This window comes from Quercus lobata, chromosome 10, assembly GCF_001633185.2.
Source record: "Quercus lobata isolate SW786 chromosome 10, ValleyOak3.0 Primary Assembly, whole genome shotgun sequence".
Classification (NCBI taxonomy): domain Eukaryota; kingdom Viridiplantae; phylum Streptophyta; class Magnoliopsida; order Fagales; family Fagaceae; genus Quercus; species Quercus lobata.
In genome coordinates this window covers 58,034,069-58,051,924 of record NC_044913.1, presented here as the reverse complement: position 1 = coordinate 58,051,924, position 17,856 = coordinate 58,034,069, and the positions used below count along the sequence as shown (strand labels likewise).

Genomic DNA, 17,856 nt, shown 5'->3' with positions numbered 1-17,856 from the left:
ATGCTCATTCCCATTATCAGAGCTTCGTACTCTGACTCATTGTTAGTAGCTGAGAACCCCAGCCTTAGCGACTTCTCAATGATGACTTCTTCGGGAGATATCAGGACCAATCCCAGTCCAGCTCCCCGTTGGTTTGCAGCCCCATCCACATATACCTTCCATACCGGCCCTCCTGGCGCGGATATTACGCCAACCGATTTTTCATCCATGTGATCTTGACTCCTACTAACTTCCTCAGGGCACTCAGCGAATTCAGCTACCAAATCGGCGAGTACTTGACCCTTCACAGAAGTGCGGGGCATGTATTTGATGTCAAAAGCACCCAGAATCGTTCCCCACTTGGCAATTCTGCCGGTTTAGTCAGCACTTCTAAGTATGGATTTGAGAGGCAATTGGGTCAAAACCACTACAGTGTGTGCTTGAAAATAGTGTGGAAGTTTGCGTGTCGCATGGACGACTGCCAGTATGGCCTTCTCTAACGGCAGATATCTCGCCTCCGTTTCATGGAGGGATTTACTTACATAATATACCGGCCTCTGGACGCCATTGTCTTCTCGCATCAAGACGAAACTGACTGCATGTGGGGCTACCGCCAGATAGGCATACAACATCTCATCCACTTCAGGGCTAGACATGATCGGCGGTTTGGATAAATAATTTTTTAACTGCTGGAACGCCTCGACACACTCCTTGGTCCATTCGAATCCCTGCCACTTATGTAACAGACGGAAAAAAGGACGACACCTTTCGGCTGACCTGGAGATGAATCGGTTTAACGCAGCAGTCATCCCTGTCAACCTCTGCACCTCCTTCGGATTCCGGGGCGCTTGCAAACTGTTAATAGCCCTAATCTGATCTGGATTAACCTCAATTCCCCTATGGGTCACCATGTACCCAAGGAATTTCCCTGAACCTACACCAAAGGAGCACTTCGAAGCATTCAGGCGCAACCTGTGTTCTCTCAGTATCCCGAAGATGCTAGTGAGGTCCTCCACATGTTCAGTCACTACCTTGCTTTTGACCACCATGTCATCAATATAAATTTCAATACTTCTGCCCAGCTGTGGCTCGAACATTTTTGTCATCATGCGTTGGTAGGTAGATCCAGCATTTTTCAGACCGAACGGCATCACCTTGTAATGGTAGTTCCCAACCGGGGTCACGAAAGCGGTCTTTTCTTGATCATCGGTGGCTAACGGTATTTGGTGATACCCTTGAAAGGCATCCAAGAAGCTCATCCTAGGGTGGCCTACGGTCGCGTCCACCAGCTGGTCAATCTTTGGCATAGGAAATGGGTCTTTGGGGCATGCCTTATTAAGATCCGTGAAATCCACGCACACTCGCCACTTCCCCGTCTTCTTCTTCACTACCACCGTATTGGCCAGCCATTGGGGGTAAAAGACTTCTTTGATAGCCCCAGCCTGTTTGAGCTTGGCAACTTCACTTCGGACTGCCTCGGCATGCTCTTTCGATGGTCGCCGAGGTATTTGCCTTCTAGGGGGAACGGCAGGGTTTACATTGAGTCGATGACAAATAAAGTTCGGGTCTACTCCTGGAGCCTCATACGGGTCCCATGCAAAGACGTCCACATTAGTTCGAAGGAACTCCAACAAACTCGCTTTCTCTTCCAGAGGCAACTTGGCCCCAACCCGAAAGAATTTCTCTGGATCATCAGCAACGGTCACCGTCTCCAGATCTTCACACTCTACCCCATTGGTTGGTACGTCTAAACCTGATGCTGGGATCTTTAATTGCTATGACTCATTATCGGCTGTAGCCGAGGTTTTTGCCTCAGGCCGATGCAGTATAGCCGCTACCTGGCATTGCCGAGCAGCCGCTTGGTTCCCTACTATCTCCAGCACTTGGTCTCCGGACGGGTACTTCACCTTCTGATGCAGGGTAGATGAAACCGCTTTAAGTGTGTGAAGCCAGGGTCTGCCCAGGATAGCCGTATACGGAGAAAAAACATCTACGACAATAAAATCCACCTCCACCACCTCCGTGCCTGACTGCACGGGCAACCTGATTAGCCCCATGAGAGTGACTAACCTTCCCTCAAAACTGACCAGAGGGGAATTATAGGTTGTCAAGTCCTGCTGCTTCAAACCAAGCCCCTTGTACAAATCCGGATACATCACATCCGCTGCACTTCCCTGATCAACCATCACCCTTCGGACATCGTACCCGCTGATCCTCAGCGTTACCACCAAGGCATCCTCATGGGGTTGTATGGTTCCCTCCAAATCTTCGTCTGAAAAACCCAAAACCAAGGAGACACGCTTCTTGGCTCTCTTCCATGCTTGAGAACGATCCTCAGCCGGGGATCGGGACACCGACAACACTCTGGTGGGGCAAGATCCAGTCCTCCCTGGGGCCGCAAAGATGACGTTGATTGTTCCCCGAGGGAGGCTTGATGAAGCATCCCCACGCACCTCGGAACCTGCTTGGCTCGCCCTTCCACTAGAGTGATGCAAGAGCTGCCTTAATTTTCCTTCCCGGACCAATTGCTCCAAATGGTCCCATAAATTTCTGCAGTTGTCTGTCGTGTGTCCATGGTCCTGATGGTAATGGCAATACAAACTCGGGTTGCGTTTTGTAGGCTCTCCTGCCATCCTGTTAGGCCATTTGAAAAATGGCTCGTCCTTTATCTTCTCCAAAACCTGCTGAACAGGCTCCCGAAATACCGCATTAACGCCTGGGCATCTGCCGAGACCGACTGGCCAACAAAGTCCCGCCTTGGTCGGTTGTTATTATAACGATCCGACCTGAAATCCCTCCTCTCCTGAGGGATCATCTTGGCCTTTCCTTTCCCCTGAAGCTGATCCTCCTCTATCCTTTTGTACTTCTCTATTCTGTCCATCAGTTGGCGCACACTGGTAATAGGTTTACCCGTCAAGGATTTCCTCAAGTCGTGATCAGCTGGGAGGCCGGCTTTGAAAGTAGTTATGGCCACAGCGTCATTCTTCCCTCCTATTTCGTTGAACATCTCCCAGTACCTATCCGAATAACTCTTGAGAGTCTCGCCCTCTCGCATAGACAAGGTCAACAAGGACCCCAGCGGCAAAGGAGTCCTGCTGCATGTAATAAAACGAGCACCAAAAGCCTGGGTCAGCGCTTTGAAAGATCCAATAGAGTTGGCCCTTAAGCCATTGAACCACCTCATCGCCGTCGGACCCAAGCTCGACGGAAAAATCTTGCACATCAGGGCATCATCCCTGGAATGAATAGCCATCTTCTGGCTGTAATAGCTTACATGTTCCACCGGATCCGAATGGCCATCATACAGAGAGAACGTAGGTTGATTGAACCGCCGAGGATGGGTAGCATCATCTATGCTTCTTGTAAAGGGTGACCTGGAAATTTGACTCAAGACTTTGTTCATGGCATCGTTTCCTACACCCCTACTAGTTGGACTTTTACGCCTACGCCTATGGCGACGCTCCTCTTCGTAGGAGAAAGTCTCACTCTGCGGAGTTCTCGATCTCCGCCTCTAACTAGTTCCATCCGACTCCCCGGATGATAGTTCGGAGCGAGGTGGGGAACGCTCCCGTCGTGCATGACGTAACTCTCTCTTCAAGTCCGCAATTTCACGTTGCAGATCCCCATCATGCTTCACGTGGGAAACGTGACTCTTCCCGCGTGTACGGGTTCTCGTGGTGTGAGTAGTATGTATGCTCCCCTCCTGGACTTCCCTCCGTTCGGGATTTTTTCGAGGACCATCATGCTGAGAGCCCCTTGACTCCGCCTGATGCGGGCTGACATCACCCTGATGCAGCCCCGCTGCGGGGTGAGGCAGTTCCACTCCTTCCATCGAAAACGTTGTGTCGGAGGTTGTACAAGCTAACACAAGCTCTCCCCACAGACGGCGCCAATTGTAAGGACACGATTTGGTGACGAACCTAACCAGTGTTGGGTTCGTACGTAAAAGGCCCAGACAATATGATTTGTAGAGCGTGGGTGTAAAGAGCTAGGTTAACTGCGGTATCTACCTCCAAGATTTTCTCTCAAGCCCATACAATGTTTTCCTTTTTTTTTCTCTTTGTTGGTATAATCAACGTCTTTTCTTAAGTCCCTAGTGTCTCTCTCTCTCTCTCCCTTCTTACTTCTTTCTCTTCAGTTTTATGTGTGTTCTTCTTTTTTTTTCGATCCCTTTCTTCATGTTCCTCTTTTAGTTTATATACTCTCCTTCGCGATCCATCTTCACCGAACACGTGTAGAGGGTGTCCGGGGGATTTCTTTCTGTCCCATCTGGCACCTCCTGGAACTTCCTATGGGCAGCTGTAAGGCTGCTTCCCTACTGCTCAGGTATCACCTCCACATTAATGCGGCCAGAGAGTTGGTTGAGAGGTCATTAATGCGGAGGCAGCTATAGTTTCAGATATTTGTTTGCCTTATCTCTTTCATCTTTAGTCGGCTACTCTACCCCTTGAGATGACCTACTTCTGAGATCTGATCGTGGTGAGACCACGTCCTGATCGTCTTTGGACGCGATCGTCCTCGGACGAATACTGCCGAGGAGCATGGCGTCCTCGGACGGGTGCACGACCTCGGATGGGCCACTGGCCCAACAATCCTCAACCAATTCTGAATTCTATGGGCCTATCAACCGAATGATCCCCACAAAGGGCTATCATTAAAAGTGAACCATAAGTGGCAACTCTCTAAAAAAACACAAAACATATCAATATAGTAATTCAATACAACTCCTACAATATACACACAGGTATGGAACACCAACACAAAACTAAAAAACATGCACAAAATATAGGAATTCAATACGACTCCTACAATATATACACAAGTATGGAACGCCAATACAAAACTAACAAATATGCACAAAAGTCAAATAATAAATGATATAACAAGATAAATCAACATAAAACGATTTAGATGAATTAATTTCAACAAATTACAACCATAGTTTTTTTGGTGGAATTATGGTGTGTTTTTGTGTTAGAACTACTTTTCCTCTCCCTTGTGTGTGCGTTTGTTTCTCAAAAAAAAAAAAAAAAAAATCAACAAATTACCATAAAAAAAAAAAAGAAGAATTTTTAATGGTTTGATAAATACAATGGTAAATTATATATTTGGTCCCTAATTTTTATGCTATGTATCAATTTAGTCCATGATCTTTTAAATTGACATCAATTTCGCCCATGACTTTTTGATCTTAGAATTCGTCAGCGCAGATTGGTCCAAGACAGATCCCAGCCATAAGTTTTCTCATACTGAATCAACCAAAAAAAAAAAAATGGAGTGTTCTGTTCTCTTTAGCTGCAAATGATCGATATATTTAAGAGCATCACAAAGGGCTCTAGATTTGTTTGCGCAAAAGTGATACAGAAACAATGTGGTAACTCCATCTTCTACTCTTTCTCTTCTCTTTTATAGCTTTCATATAATTTTTTTTTTCCTGCTTTCTTTCCAAGTGTAATTCCCAAATTTTGAATGTGCCCTGTAGGTTTATTTGATAATTATCAAGTTGGGGAGAGGTCTGAAATGTTTTTACCTGCAAACAAGTTCAGGTATTTAAATAATGTGGCAAGTCCATCCAAACCTGATCTCCTCCTTTTCTTTTATCAAATTTCTATATTCTTATTCTCAATTTCCCCTAATTTTCATTTACTCCTCATTCTGTCACGAAAGGGGAGAAGAATTTAGAAAGTTCTCTGCAACCATTGCAAATGATTGATATTCAAAAATAAAAAATGGCCCAAGAAAAGATTGCCCGTTTTCCAATAATACAGAAACAAAGTGGTAAGTTTATCTCCTACCTTCCTCTTCTCTTATAGATTACTCTTTTTCTCTATTTTTGAAACCCAAATTCCAAAGGGTTTGCTATTTCTTTCCCAGTATACACCCACTTCCATAGTATAATTCACAAATTTTTCAGAAGATGGATGATCATGAAAGTGAGTAAATAATAGAAATTCAAGAATCAACAGTATTAACATGGTTACCAAAATATAAGATACTTACAGCTAGAACTAATCAATGCAACAACCATAGGAATTTAAAAGGTGTTCTTTATAGGTCATGTCATCGCATCCTTAGTATTTTAAAATTTTTAATCCACCGGTAGCTTCTGATTTGGCATATGATTCTTCTACATTGTCAAGAATACTTGGACACAACCTGTATTTGGGGTCTATTCTTCTTATAGTGACCTAAGCCAGTCTTCAATCAGCCAAAACTTTGAAACAAACACATTCTCAGTTGGTGGCTTCATATTTTGAGGATCTTAAAGATTTGGCCGAGTGGTGGGTTAACTTTTTTCTCTCCCAAAGAACTAAATTTTGGTACAAGAATGCTATTTCTGTAGGGAATTTAACCGAATTCCCAACCTGTGAGAAACAAAAAAAAATAGAGAAAACACACCAAAGAAAAACAATCACACGCACAAGACAGTATTTACGCGGTTCCGAAATTTGCCTACGTCCACGGAGTTGCAGGGATATCACTATTATCAGGGAAGAATACAGAGTACAACTAGCGGCTACAATATTTTCTCTCTATATAAAACACGGCAACAACACCACACTAAAAAACCCTAATTACAAAAGGCGGTTCCACAATGGGCTAAACGGGCCCAAAAATTTTTCCTGGGGGCATTGCCCCCGAACTCCCAGGAGGCTTGTCCATAAGCACTCCGGCTTGGGCCTATCGGCCCAAGCCTCCACTCCATGGACTGAGCCTCAGTAAATCTCCTAGTAAAAAACCACGCAACATTATTCGGGTCAGGGCGGGTCGTCAAACCGGATCAAACAAAACTAGACTCCACAAAGCCCAACAAATTCCTGGCAGCAAAAGAAGAGGGCCAAGTCCTTCCTAACTACATGCTCTTTGGTGTTACTTAAGTGTAAGGTTTGTCAGAGTGGTTGAGAATTTTTTTAAAAGTTATCTTATTTCTTGCTGCCAGAGTGGTTAACAATTGCACATGGCCTAAATGGCTGTTAATTTGAATGCTATGTGATTAGAGTTCTTTAAAATTTGTGAGTTCCCTCAAATCTCATCTTCTTCTCTTGTGATGTCGCCCTTTTAGCCAATCCTATCCTTCAGGATTAGTTTATTGCAGCTACTATTTACTAAATATATTAATATCATGGAATGCAATATTTGCCAGAATTTGTCAGCAGCCTTTTTTCTCTTCAACATTTTGTACTTATTCGATGCAAGAACCTTGCTCATGTGCCTAAAATGGATGCCATTTCTGTCACCTGAACAAATTGCAGTGCCAATCCATTCATAATTGCCCCAAGGAAAGATGTGCCGAGGGCATCGACACTGAATAGTCCACAGACTGAGTGGATTACAGAAGAAAAGTTCACATATATATAGTTAAATCGATATGGGTGGTAAGTTTTCTCAAAATTAATCTTCTTTACTCAACTCTCCTTTAAATCAAACAATTATATTTGTAATTACAGTAATCTCTTCCTTTCTCTGTTCAATTTCTCCTAATCTTTTTTGTTTTACTTCTTATTTTGTCAATTAAATGTATTGCCTTGATGTGTAGGCACTACTTTGGGACAAATTATCCATTATGTTCAGCTGGATGAACCATTACTTCACTTTATGGAGTTTAATGAAAGTTTGTACATTTTCTCAAATATTCTTTTCTAATTTATAAAGTATTTATTCAATCCAAAAAAAATACTATTCATGCCATTGATCCCCTCTTCCCTATCACTTTTCCTTTCCTACAACGTTTACTAACCTTTTACATCGCAAAAGTAAAAGAAAATTTGTCAATTCAATATAATTTTAATGACCTTTGCAAGATTAGTGTTGGCGGTATTCTATCAGCAACTAGGGTAAGAACTCATGAAATCTAATATTGCTTAAACTCCTACAATTAAGACCATATTGTAATGATGCAATTCAATAACTGTGAAGGTAACTAATTTTGGCAAGTTATGACCAGCCTCCTCTTTTTCCTTTGTTTTTTCTTTCTAAAATCATTGATGAGTTTACTCTCTCTGATGAATCTAGCAACATCAGGTGTTATTTTTTTAGCTATTCAATCATAGAGAACATAGGGTGTATACATTAAGCGTTTCCACATAGAAACTTTACAGTCGAGCTCATTAAATTAGGCATTTGAGATTTTCAGATTGTATAGAAGTTCCTCATACTCATAAGAGGGATCACTTATTATTCTTTTGCTTGATTGTAGAGTGATACTTATGGAGGAATTTTTCTATACAGGCTTTCCCCCATTTTCTGAATGCTTGGGTAGGTCTGTTTTTCATGATTGGTTCAAATTTTGAAGAACTTAAGTTCTTATACTTTGTGCTCAACATACAGCTGGAGCAAGAGAAATATGGCAAGCTTCAATGACCCGTATTGCCCCAGAAGGTGGCTACTTTGTTTTATCTGCACACCAATTCTGCAGAAGGGAAAACTGTATGTTTTCACCAGAACGTATTTCTGGAGGTTCAAATGGTGATATATCCATTGATACAATCTTATGCAGTGCTGGTAGTGTTACTATATCACCTTCTGGCCGGGAGCATTCTGCTGACCTTTGTAAGAATTTGTACTTGCATGACTGTTAACAATATGGAACTAGCTAAAACCGAAGAGTAAAGACATCTTTTTATGGAAGATTGATTGACCAAGGTTGTCTGTCAAACCTGAAAAAAAAAAAAAAATTGTTCACTCTTTGATGTCTCAGATCTTGGATTGATTGTTAGAGCAAAGCTAGAGTTTAGAGGAATTGGGTGTTGAGTGTGACCAAACTCTATCGAGTTGACTCCGGATATACCCAACCTAATGGTAGAAGTTCTTGATGAGCTGCAATAGTGAATTAGCTATGTAAAAAATTGTGTTATGGAATTAACTTCTCCTAGTCATACAGCTTATTAGGCTTTGTATATCACTTTTGTGATGTTTAGAGATGTACAATGGTTGGATAGTAGCCACGATTCGTCACACACTTTGAAGCAATCAAACATTTGGTTTAGATTAGCATGTATAGTTTATGAATATGTTAGTCCTGGAATATTTGCAATTGCTGTGATGATCTTTCCTATGTATACTAAAATGATGCTGTATTTTTTTGAATTTTTTCCCTAACTTTTTTGGATTTTGGCCTTTTTGCGTTGATTGAGATAAAAGTAGTCAAATTTTGTAATAATTGAGGTGAAAATTATTCAAGTGTAATTTCTCATGTTCAACCATGTTTACATTTTCGGTAAATGCATGTGAATATGAGAAATATAGAATTAGCAATGAGTTGAGTCGAATTAGGTCCCAGTTTTGTGACCCATTGTTTTCTAAATGGTAGAAATCCCATAAACATGCATTTTTTTTCATAAATATATATTTTCAAAATTCGAATAGTATTGTGACCTGATTTTAAAAATTTTTATATCACATATAATATCATGTATTATATCAATTTACAATCAAATTGGCCACACTAGAAAGTTTTGGTCTCATGAACTGTATAGATAAAATCTGATAATAATAGAAGAATATAGATGATACAATCAAACGAAACAATTAAAGAGAGTCCAAAAATGAAATAAAATAAATAAGGGTAAATTCCAATATACTAGCTTGAGATTTGAACTAAGTCTAAAACTTTAAAAAAATGACCAAATTCATCCCTAAACCCAATTTAGCCCCTAAACTCTGTTTATTCCGTTAATACCTTCTCTTCTCTCTCCTCTTTCTCATCTCTAACCCTTCTCTTCTCCCTCTCTCATATTTTCTTTTCTTTTCTTTGAATTCTATTCATTGTGATTACATTGATATGAGCATGCATTTTGAGCACAAATCACACTACACAATTGTACATGTCATAAAACACAAACACACACAACCATACAAATTCTAAAACTTGAAACCCCCAAATATCCAAGATTACCAAACATACACACAGATTCATATGCATACACTAACAAAAACACCATATTAGACCCATTTTGAGACAAACCCCAAATCATAAAATACCCACTGATTTGTAAATGAACACATACCCAAACCCCACATTTCAAACCCAAATAAAAAATCACCAAATCCTTATCACCATAAGAAAACCAAATCCTTAAATTGACAAAAACCCAAACCAACAAGAACCAAAACAAAAGAGAGAAAAAAAAATCAATAGAGAAAGAGGAGAAGGGTTTGACTTATGAGATGAGATAGAGAGAGAGAAGAGAATGTGAGAATAAAGTAACAGGATAAACAGTGTTTATGGTTAAATTGAGTGTTGGGACCAAGTTGGTCATTTTTAAAAAGTTTTGGATCTAGTTAGTATTAGCCCAAATCTCAGGGTAGTTTATTGGAATTTACCCAATAAATAAATAAAGAGAAAGAAGATTGAAGAATGATCCATTGATCCCCACCCAAAAACAAAAATGTTGATATATTTTTGGTGAAAATACACTTTTGATCCCTCCATTTTGGGCTAATTCTCAATTTGGTTCTTAAATTGATTTTGTGCCTACTTTAGACCCTGAAATTAGGAGGGAATTTGCAGACTAACGGAGGGAGGGGATAGAATATCATAAGTTAGCAAGGTTTGGAAATGATGTAGGAAACTAGCATCTCGAGTCTTTGAACCTCGAGTTCGGTGACAATATCGACCCTCAGAGACTTGAGTTCGACTTGAGTTCTAGAGCTGACATTGAGGAATTTAGCCACGTGGAACTCGAGTTTCTTAGACTCGAGCTCGAGAAGTATCTGAAGAACAGAGGAAACAGATCCGTAGTAAGAAGAAGACATGATCTAGAAAATAAGATCTGAAACGATCTGGAGCTCCAAAGAACCGAGGACGATCTGAAACGATCTGGAGCTCCGAAGATCTGGTTGGAGAAGATCTGGTGGATGATCTACAGCGCCGAAGAAGAACGAAGAGTCACCCACCATTGTGAGCAAAACCGAGTCACAGTGCTCTGTCTTCCTGGTGTGGCTCTCTCCAATGGCATTTTCGGAAACCTCACTCTCAGTCTTCGTCTCAAAGCTCTCACTGGTTCGCTTCCTTCTGATCTCGCTGCTTGCGCAACCTGTACTTCCAAGGTAATTTCTTTACCGGTGATATTACTGAGTGTTGGTAAAATGGTGGAACTCGAGTCTTAAAAACTCGAGTTCCATGTGGATTTTTATTCCACATCAGACCCAGCTGCTTACAAATCGAGACTTAAAAACTCGAGTTTTAGACACTCGAGATGCTAGTTTTCAACATTGTTTTGAAATGCGACAACTAACTAAATTTTTTGATATTTAATATTATTTAGAAAAAAAATTCCTGAAATTAGAAAATCATTTCCGTTTTGATCCTTGTTGTCAACCCACTAACAAAAAAATCCTGCATGGCAGACAGAGTGTTCTACTTGCTGACATGATACTAATGTGGATATTAAAATACTATTAAAAAAATATTTGACATTTTTTAAATGCCATGTCAGTACTTAAATTAAAAAATATATATTAATTCCTCAATTTTAATTTTAATAAAAAAAAAAAACAAACAAACAAACAAAAAAATCTTCTCCTTTGCCACCTCTTGTCCTTCTCCTTCTCCAATCACATGCCTGAATCCGAGCTTCAAGTACTTGCTTAAACAGCAACAATTAGGGCTTTTCACTTTATGGAACCACACTCACACTCTTCCTCTCCCTCAATCTAACTCCAATTCCACTTCCATTTCCAATCTCTCCTAATCTGACCTTGACCTCAGAAAAAACTAGCTGCAACAAGGGGGGAATTAGCCAATTTAACCTCATTATTGAGAAACAATTCGAGGTTTCCCAAGTGAATCCTACAGTAAGGGACACACAATTTCTTGGCTTGCATAATGACAGAGTCTAATTGGGACTTGAGATTGGGGTCTTTCATGGAAGAAATCTTCTTGGACTCATCGTAAGTGTGACGATAACAACCGACAAGGTATTAAAAAGGGGGTTCAGCAGTGGTGGTGGCAGAAGCAGAGAAACAATCGATTAAGATTCTATCCATGAAATCCCTAGAGAGCCTTAATTCCTTGCTTTCACTTAGAATCTCAGTCGCAGTTAGCTCCAGGTACAGATTTCATTGAACAAACAAATTCAACAAATTCTCTTATCACCACACCGCACTAGAAACTCCACGTAGGACTTTGAACCCATCGATGTTTCCGATCCTCGTTTCGGGTTGGACACGTGTGCGAAGGTGGATCAAAAAACAAGAACAAGCGAAGAACCATTGAATGGAAACAAAACCGAATAAATACTTGTTTGTGATTTGCTTATCAGGCCAAATGTACAACCAGTTGATTTGCTTGGAGAAGCACATGTTCTTCGTTGCTTTGCTTAACTAGGTTTTGGTCATTCCCAACTCCAAATTCAATTACCAATACAATAGGGTATTGAATTTTGATCATATAATTTTAATTCCTCAATTTTTACTTTGTGTTTGTTTGCTAAGAAAATTTATGGGTTTGAAGGCTAAGGGTTGCTTTGCTGAAGCTCGGTTTGGTTGTTGGGTTTAGGATATATATATATTTTTTTTCAAAATAACATCCATTTTCAAACAATTTTATTAGTTAACATTGTTTTCAAACTATTTAAGAAACTAACATCTCGAGTTTTTTAGACTCGAGTTCATTGTAACAACTCAAGTATGAAAAACTCGATTTCTATGAAACTCAAGTCTCTAAGACTCGAGTTCCACTAAAGAAAACCAAGAAATCAAAAAACGTGTAAGTCTTCTTCTACTTCTAGTCTCCCTTTTCTCCCTCTAAAATAACAAAAACACAAACACAAACACAAGCAATAGATCAAAGCAGAAACCACATGAAATAAGAGATCAAAACAGAAACCACAAACCTAGGCAGCGAACCCACAAACCCAGCGCTGAACCCAAGCAACAAACCCACGAACCTAGATGGCAAAACCCACAAACCTGGGTGGCGAACCCACAAACCCAGGCAGCGAAACCCATGAACCCAAGCTCGGACTGAACCCACAAATGTTTGATTCCTTCGTTGAAGGTTTCATTTTTCCTCTGTTTCTCTCTTTTTCCTCTGGTTCCTTAGGCAAAGGTCCTCTGATTGAAGGTTTCGTTTCCTCTGTTTCTGTCTTTTTAATTTAGGTTGAGTTCTTGGCAAAATCGAGTCTCTTATACTTGAGATGTTAGTTTCCTAAATATTTCGGAAACGTTGTTAAATAACGAAATTGTTTAGGGATGATGTTAGTTTGCTATTTTTCCCTTGGGTTTATAGGTTTTGTTGCTTTGCTGGAGATATGGGTTTGGGGTTTGGTTGAGATCTGGTTTAGGGTTTGGTTATTTGTTGGAGATTAATTATGGGGAAGAACAGAACATGCTGAAAAAATAATGAAAGGAAAAAAAAGACTAGAAAGACATTTAATTAATTTATTTTGTTTTGACGTAATTGGTTATAAAGAAAGTACTAGAAAGATAAAGAAAATGATAAGAAAATAAGGATTAATTTGCTAAGAATATGAATCATATTTTAGGGAAGAATCCAAAGAACATGAATTTGTTCATTTGAAAAAAAAAAAAAAGATTGGAATTAAAATAAATCATTTTAATTAAAAGAAAGAGAATTTTTTTTTTTGTTTTTTATTTTTTAATTAAAATTGAGGATTTAATTTTTTTTAATTTTTTTTTAAAATTTAAATGCTAACGTGGCATTTAAAAAATGCCAAGTAACTCTTTTTAATAATATTTTAATGTCCACATTAGCGTCATGTTAGCAAGCAGGACACTCCGTTTACCACGTAGAACTTTTTTGTTAGTGGATTGATGGAAGGAACCAAAATAGAAACGTTTTTTTGATTTTAGGGACTAAGGTAAGCGCAAAATCAATTTAGGGACTAAAATGAGAATTGGCCCAAAATGTAGAGACCAAAAGTGTATTTTCGCCTATATTTTTTAGTTGTTGGACAAGATTAGGCCTAATCTTTGATGATATATCACAAAATAATTCAACTTGGAACTGCTTAGATCAAATAATTTAAACAAATTACCATAAAAAATGAGTAGATCTATCCCGGCACTTTAAACCGTCGCTATAGCTTGTATTTAAAGAACAAAAATACCCTATAGCAGTGGTTTAAAAAGCGCCAAGATACGGTTTCAAAACCCCTAGGACCTATACTGATGATTTTAAGAGCGCCGGCGTAGGTCAGGCGAACCTATTGCTACACTCGTTACGTAGTGCTACAAAGCACCAGGATAGGCATTTTTGGTCTATTACAACGCTTTTTGGGGCTATCCGGTGGTTTAAAAATGCTGAGATAGCCCCGATTTTTTGTAATGAGATGTTCTAAAATTTAAAAAAAAAAAAAAAATTGCGTCTGCTAAATATTTACACTAATCTGATTTGAAAAGAAAAAAAAAAAGGCATCACTAGATAAATGAGAAATATGAAAACAACGGTTTGCTTAATTAAAAATATATTAATTAGTGTATTAAAAAATCTGCAAGTGGTAGAATAAAATAGGTTCTTGATAAGGCTGGAATACATATCATTGGAATGATTTCTTTGTATTCATTAAAAAATTCAAAATTGATGACAATAAAGAAAGTCTTTAGAAAAATCTTATTGTTTGATATGAACAATGATTATTCAACCACCTAAATGAATAAATGGTATGATCTCTATCAACTTAAATTTTCATTTATTAATATGGTATCACAATAGAATATTCTTTGAGACAATCAAACGAAACATGCAATTAAAGAGAAAGTCTATAAAAAAATAAAAAATGAAGAGAAAGAAGACAAACATAATGATCCATACCCCACAAAAAATGTTGATATATTTTTTAGTTGTTGGACAAGATTAGGCCAATCTTTTAAATTTACATTGGCCCAAAATAAAGTTACATTCCTGTATGGATTAGACTACTTACCAAAAAAAAAAAAAAGGACACATGATCATCCCAAATACACCAATACAAAAGTAACAACGATGCACAAAAAAAGATATCTCAACTAATAGATGATATATCACAAAATAATACAACTTGCAACTATTTAGATAAAATAATTTAAAGAAATTACCATAAAAAAATGAGAAGATAATCTAAAATATTTACATTAAAAAATTGCCAACGAATTTGTATCCAACAGGAGTCTACCAAATGAGCAATTTATTGGAAGATGGCAAGAGATAGTGCAGAAAGTGATAGATGCACATTGTACTATAATACTATATCATGACCTTAGTACACACTAATCCGATTTGAAAAAAGAAGGGAATCACTAGCTAGAAATAGGACAAACAGGAAAACAACAGTTTGCTTAATTAACAATATATTAGCATATTAACAAATCTGCAAGTGGTAGAATAAAATATGTTCTTGATAAGGTTGGAATACATATTATTGGAAAGAATTCTTTGTTTTCATTAGAAAATTCAAAATTGATGACTATTAAGAAACTCTTTGGAAAAATCTTGTTGTTTGATATGAACAATGAATCTTCAACCACCTAATATAATTAAACAAAAGGGGCCAAAATGGGCAAATGCCCTTTTTTCGGAAATTAAACATCTTTGTGCCCTCATTCTGAAACTAAATAGGGAAATGCCCCTTTTTTGTAACTCGATAATCCTGAAATCGAGTTATATGAAATACTCGATACTCCTATAATCGAGTTATGTACAGGTTTTTCCCGCACTGCTGCCATTTCTTTTTTTTGAATCTCTACGTAACTCGATTATTTAAAAATCGAGTTATTTATACTGTTATAAACCCTGATTTCGTACTGTCTTTGTGTCAGGTGGAGTGTTTCAATGTAACTCGATTCATATAATATCGAGTTATAAAGTATACTTGATATCCGTAGAGTCGAGTTATTCTCTTATAATTTCTGCACACCTTCTCCTCCCACTCAGTGTGCCTTGCTCTCTGCTCAACTGAGGACGCTTTCTGTTGAACTGAGTTGGAACTCCTCCACGGATCAACAGCGGCTTTCTTCAAACTCAATTGAAATTTGTATCACCTCAGGTAAAAAATTCACATCAGAATTTTAGGGCAATGTTATTTTCATTTGATATTGTATTAAATTTTGATTTTTTGGGTTGAATGAATGTGAGGAAAGTACATTGGTGTGATTTTGGTTATTTGTTGTAGTAAACGTTGGTGAGAAGAGAATGAAATAATTTCTGTACTATAGCAACATTTTGTATTGCACATAATCATCATTGGTCAGACATTTACAACAACATTTAGTGTTGAAGACAATGTGTAGACATTACCAACAATGTCTATTATTTATGGTCAAATGTTGGTGTTAGTGTTAGTATTTCATTTTTAGCATGCAATAGTACACAATTTTATGAATGTCTTTGCTGTGTACCATTCTATGCAGGATTACATTATTTAGCAACAGTTGATACACACTGGTAACTTGATCATTTGGTGTTATTGTATTCAGTGTCAATGTCTGGTTCTGGCAACCCACAACTCTATAGGCCTCATGATGTGTTCACTGCTATGGGTCGTTGTTGGGTATTGGAAGATGAGTTCAGCTATCCAATAAATCCGAATTTGCGAAATAGTGCTTACGTTCACAATACCATGAGACAGGAGTGGGCTTGGTTATTTCGTGAACAACAAATGTTTTATGATGAGTTGGTTGGTTTGAAGTTGCCAGTGCCTCGGCGACTCGCATCACAAATGCCCAGAGACAGCATCGACGAACTTCGTAAAGCATTGAACCGCATAAGAGAAGAAAATAATCGAATGAAGATACGTCTTAATCGATATCGGACCCAAGTCGAGATTCGAGAGTCAGTGCAGGAAGGGTGGTACGAGCATGCACAGTTCATGCAATCACTTCTTGCTGATCCCATTTATCAGTCAGACGTGGAGATGTCAGATGAAGAGTAATCGTGTCGTGTCGTGGTGTAATTAGATTTTGTTGGAGAACTATTTTGCTTAACTATGTGTTATATGTATGGTTGCATTTGTACTATGTAAACCTTATTATTGATTATGAGAAGCATGCACATTATTCGTAATGTAGATTATTCTCACATAAGTCATAAAAGTCAAATATTCTCACACATGATGTTTTTCAATAAGCACGTACGACATAACACAGAAAACATAAAATAACTTACACTAACATTATTAACTTAACCATAGACATAACACACACAGTGGCATTCATTCTGATAGGTAGTCCTCGTAGTTGAGGACATTGTTACGTTCTGCCGGAGTGAGTTGCCTGTTTGTTGCAACGGCTTGCTCCTCCGCCAATTGTAGCATATGATACCTGGACCTACGAAGTATCATAAGATTGTTCTCTTTTTTTATTTTCGTCACTGCACGCTCATATTGGTGCATGTTTTGTCGTGGCAGTGTGAGCGAGCTACGCTCGACAAGAGGCGCTCTGATTTGCAGGAGATCATTGTGCAGAGCGTTGGACTCGTTCACGCGAAAGTCCCACTCCTGTTGCAATCCGGCATAGTATTCCCTCTCGTCAGAATCTCTTTGCGTTGTATAGTTATTTGGAAAACGAGGTAGCATCCAATTACGCATTGACATTGGAAAATGTGAGTTTAGATCGGTATGTGTAGAAGTTTTGCAAGGGTAGATGTATGTAAATGGGACTTCGGTATGTGTAGATGTTTTGCAAGGGTAGATGTAAATGAGACTTTATATAGGGGTTTTGCAAGGGCAAGTATTCAGGTGGATGTGACTATAAGTATTCACGTGAATAAAGATGATATGAGTTGACAGTATATTGTTCAGTGGTGTCTGTTGGTGCATGTGATTTGTTGAGGTAGCTGTTTCATATGGGTATAGCTTGTGCTACAGTAGCGGGCTGGTGATGTGTACTGCAAAAGAGGTTGCGTATTTATTCACGTGAAGACTATTCAACATTGATGTG

At 38.7% G+C, this 17,856-nt stretch overlaps 2 protein-coding genes across 2 annotated transcripts; both read left to right on the top strand.

Annotated features, from left to right (window-relative positions):
• Positions 1-7,531: 7,531 nt before the first annotated feature.
• LOC115965714 (bifunctional nitrilase/nitrile hydratase NIT4A-like) lies at positions 7,532-9,154 on the top strand. The gene is made up of 5 exons (XM_031085014.1): positions 7,532-7,597; positions 7,628-7,631; positions 8,177-8,235; positions 8,308-8,529; positions 8,678-9,154. Exons 1-5 carry the CDS (start codon positions 7,576-7,578, stop codon positions 8,728-8,730), a joined length of 360 nt encoding a protein of 119 aa, XP_030940874.1. The 5' UTR covers positions 7,532-7,575; the 3' UTR covers positions 8,731-9,154.
• Positions 9,155-15,848: 6,694 nt separating this feature from the next.
• LOC115965742 lies at positions 15,849-16,964 on the top strand. The gene is made up of 2 exons (XM_031085037.1): positions 15,849-15,965; positions 16,396-16,964. The coding sequence occupies exon 2, from the start codon at positions 16,401-16,403 to the stop codon at positions 16,848-16,850; it is 450 nt and encodes a 149-aa protein (XP_030940897.1). The 5' UTR covers positions 15,849-15,965; positions 16,396-16,400; the 3' UTR covers positions 16,851-16,964.
• Positions 16,965-17,856: the final 892 nt, after the last annotated feature.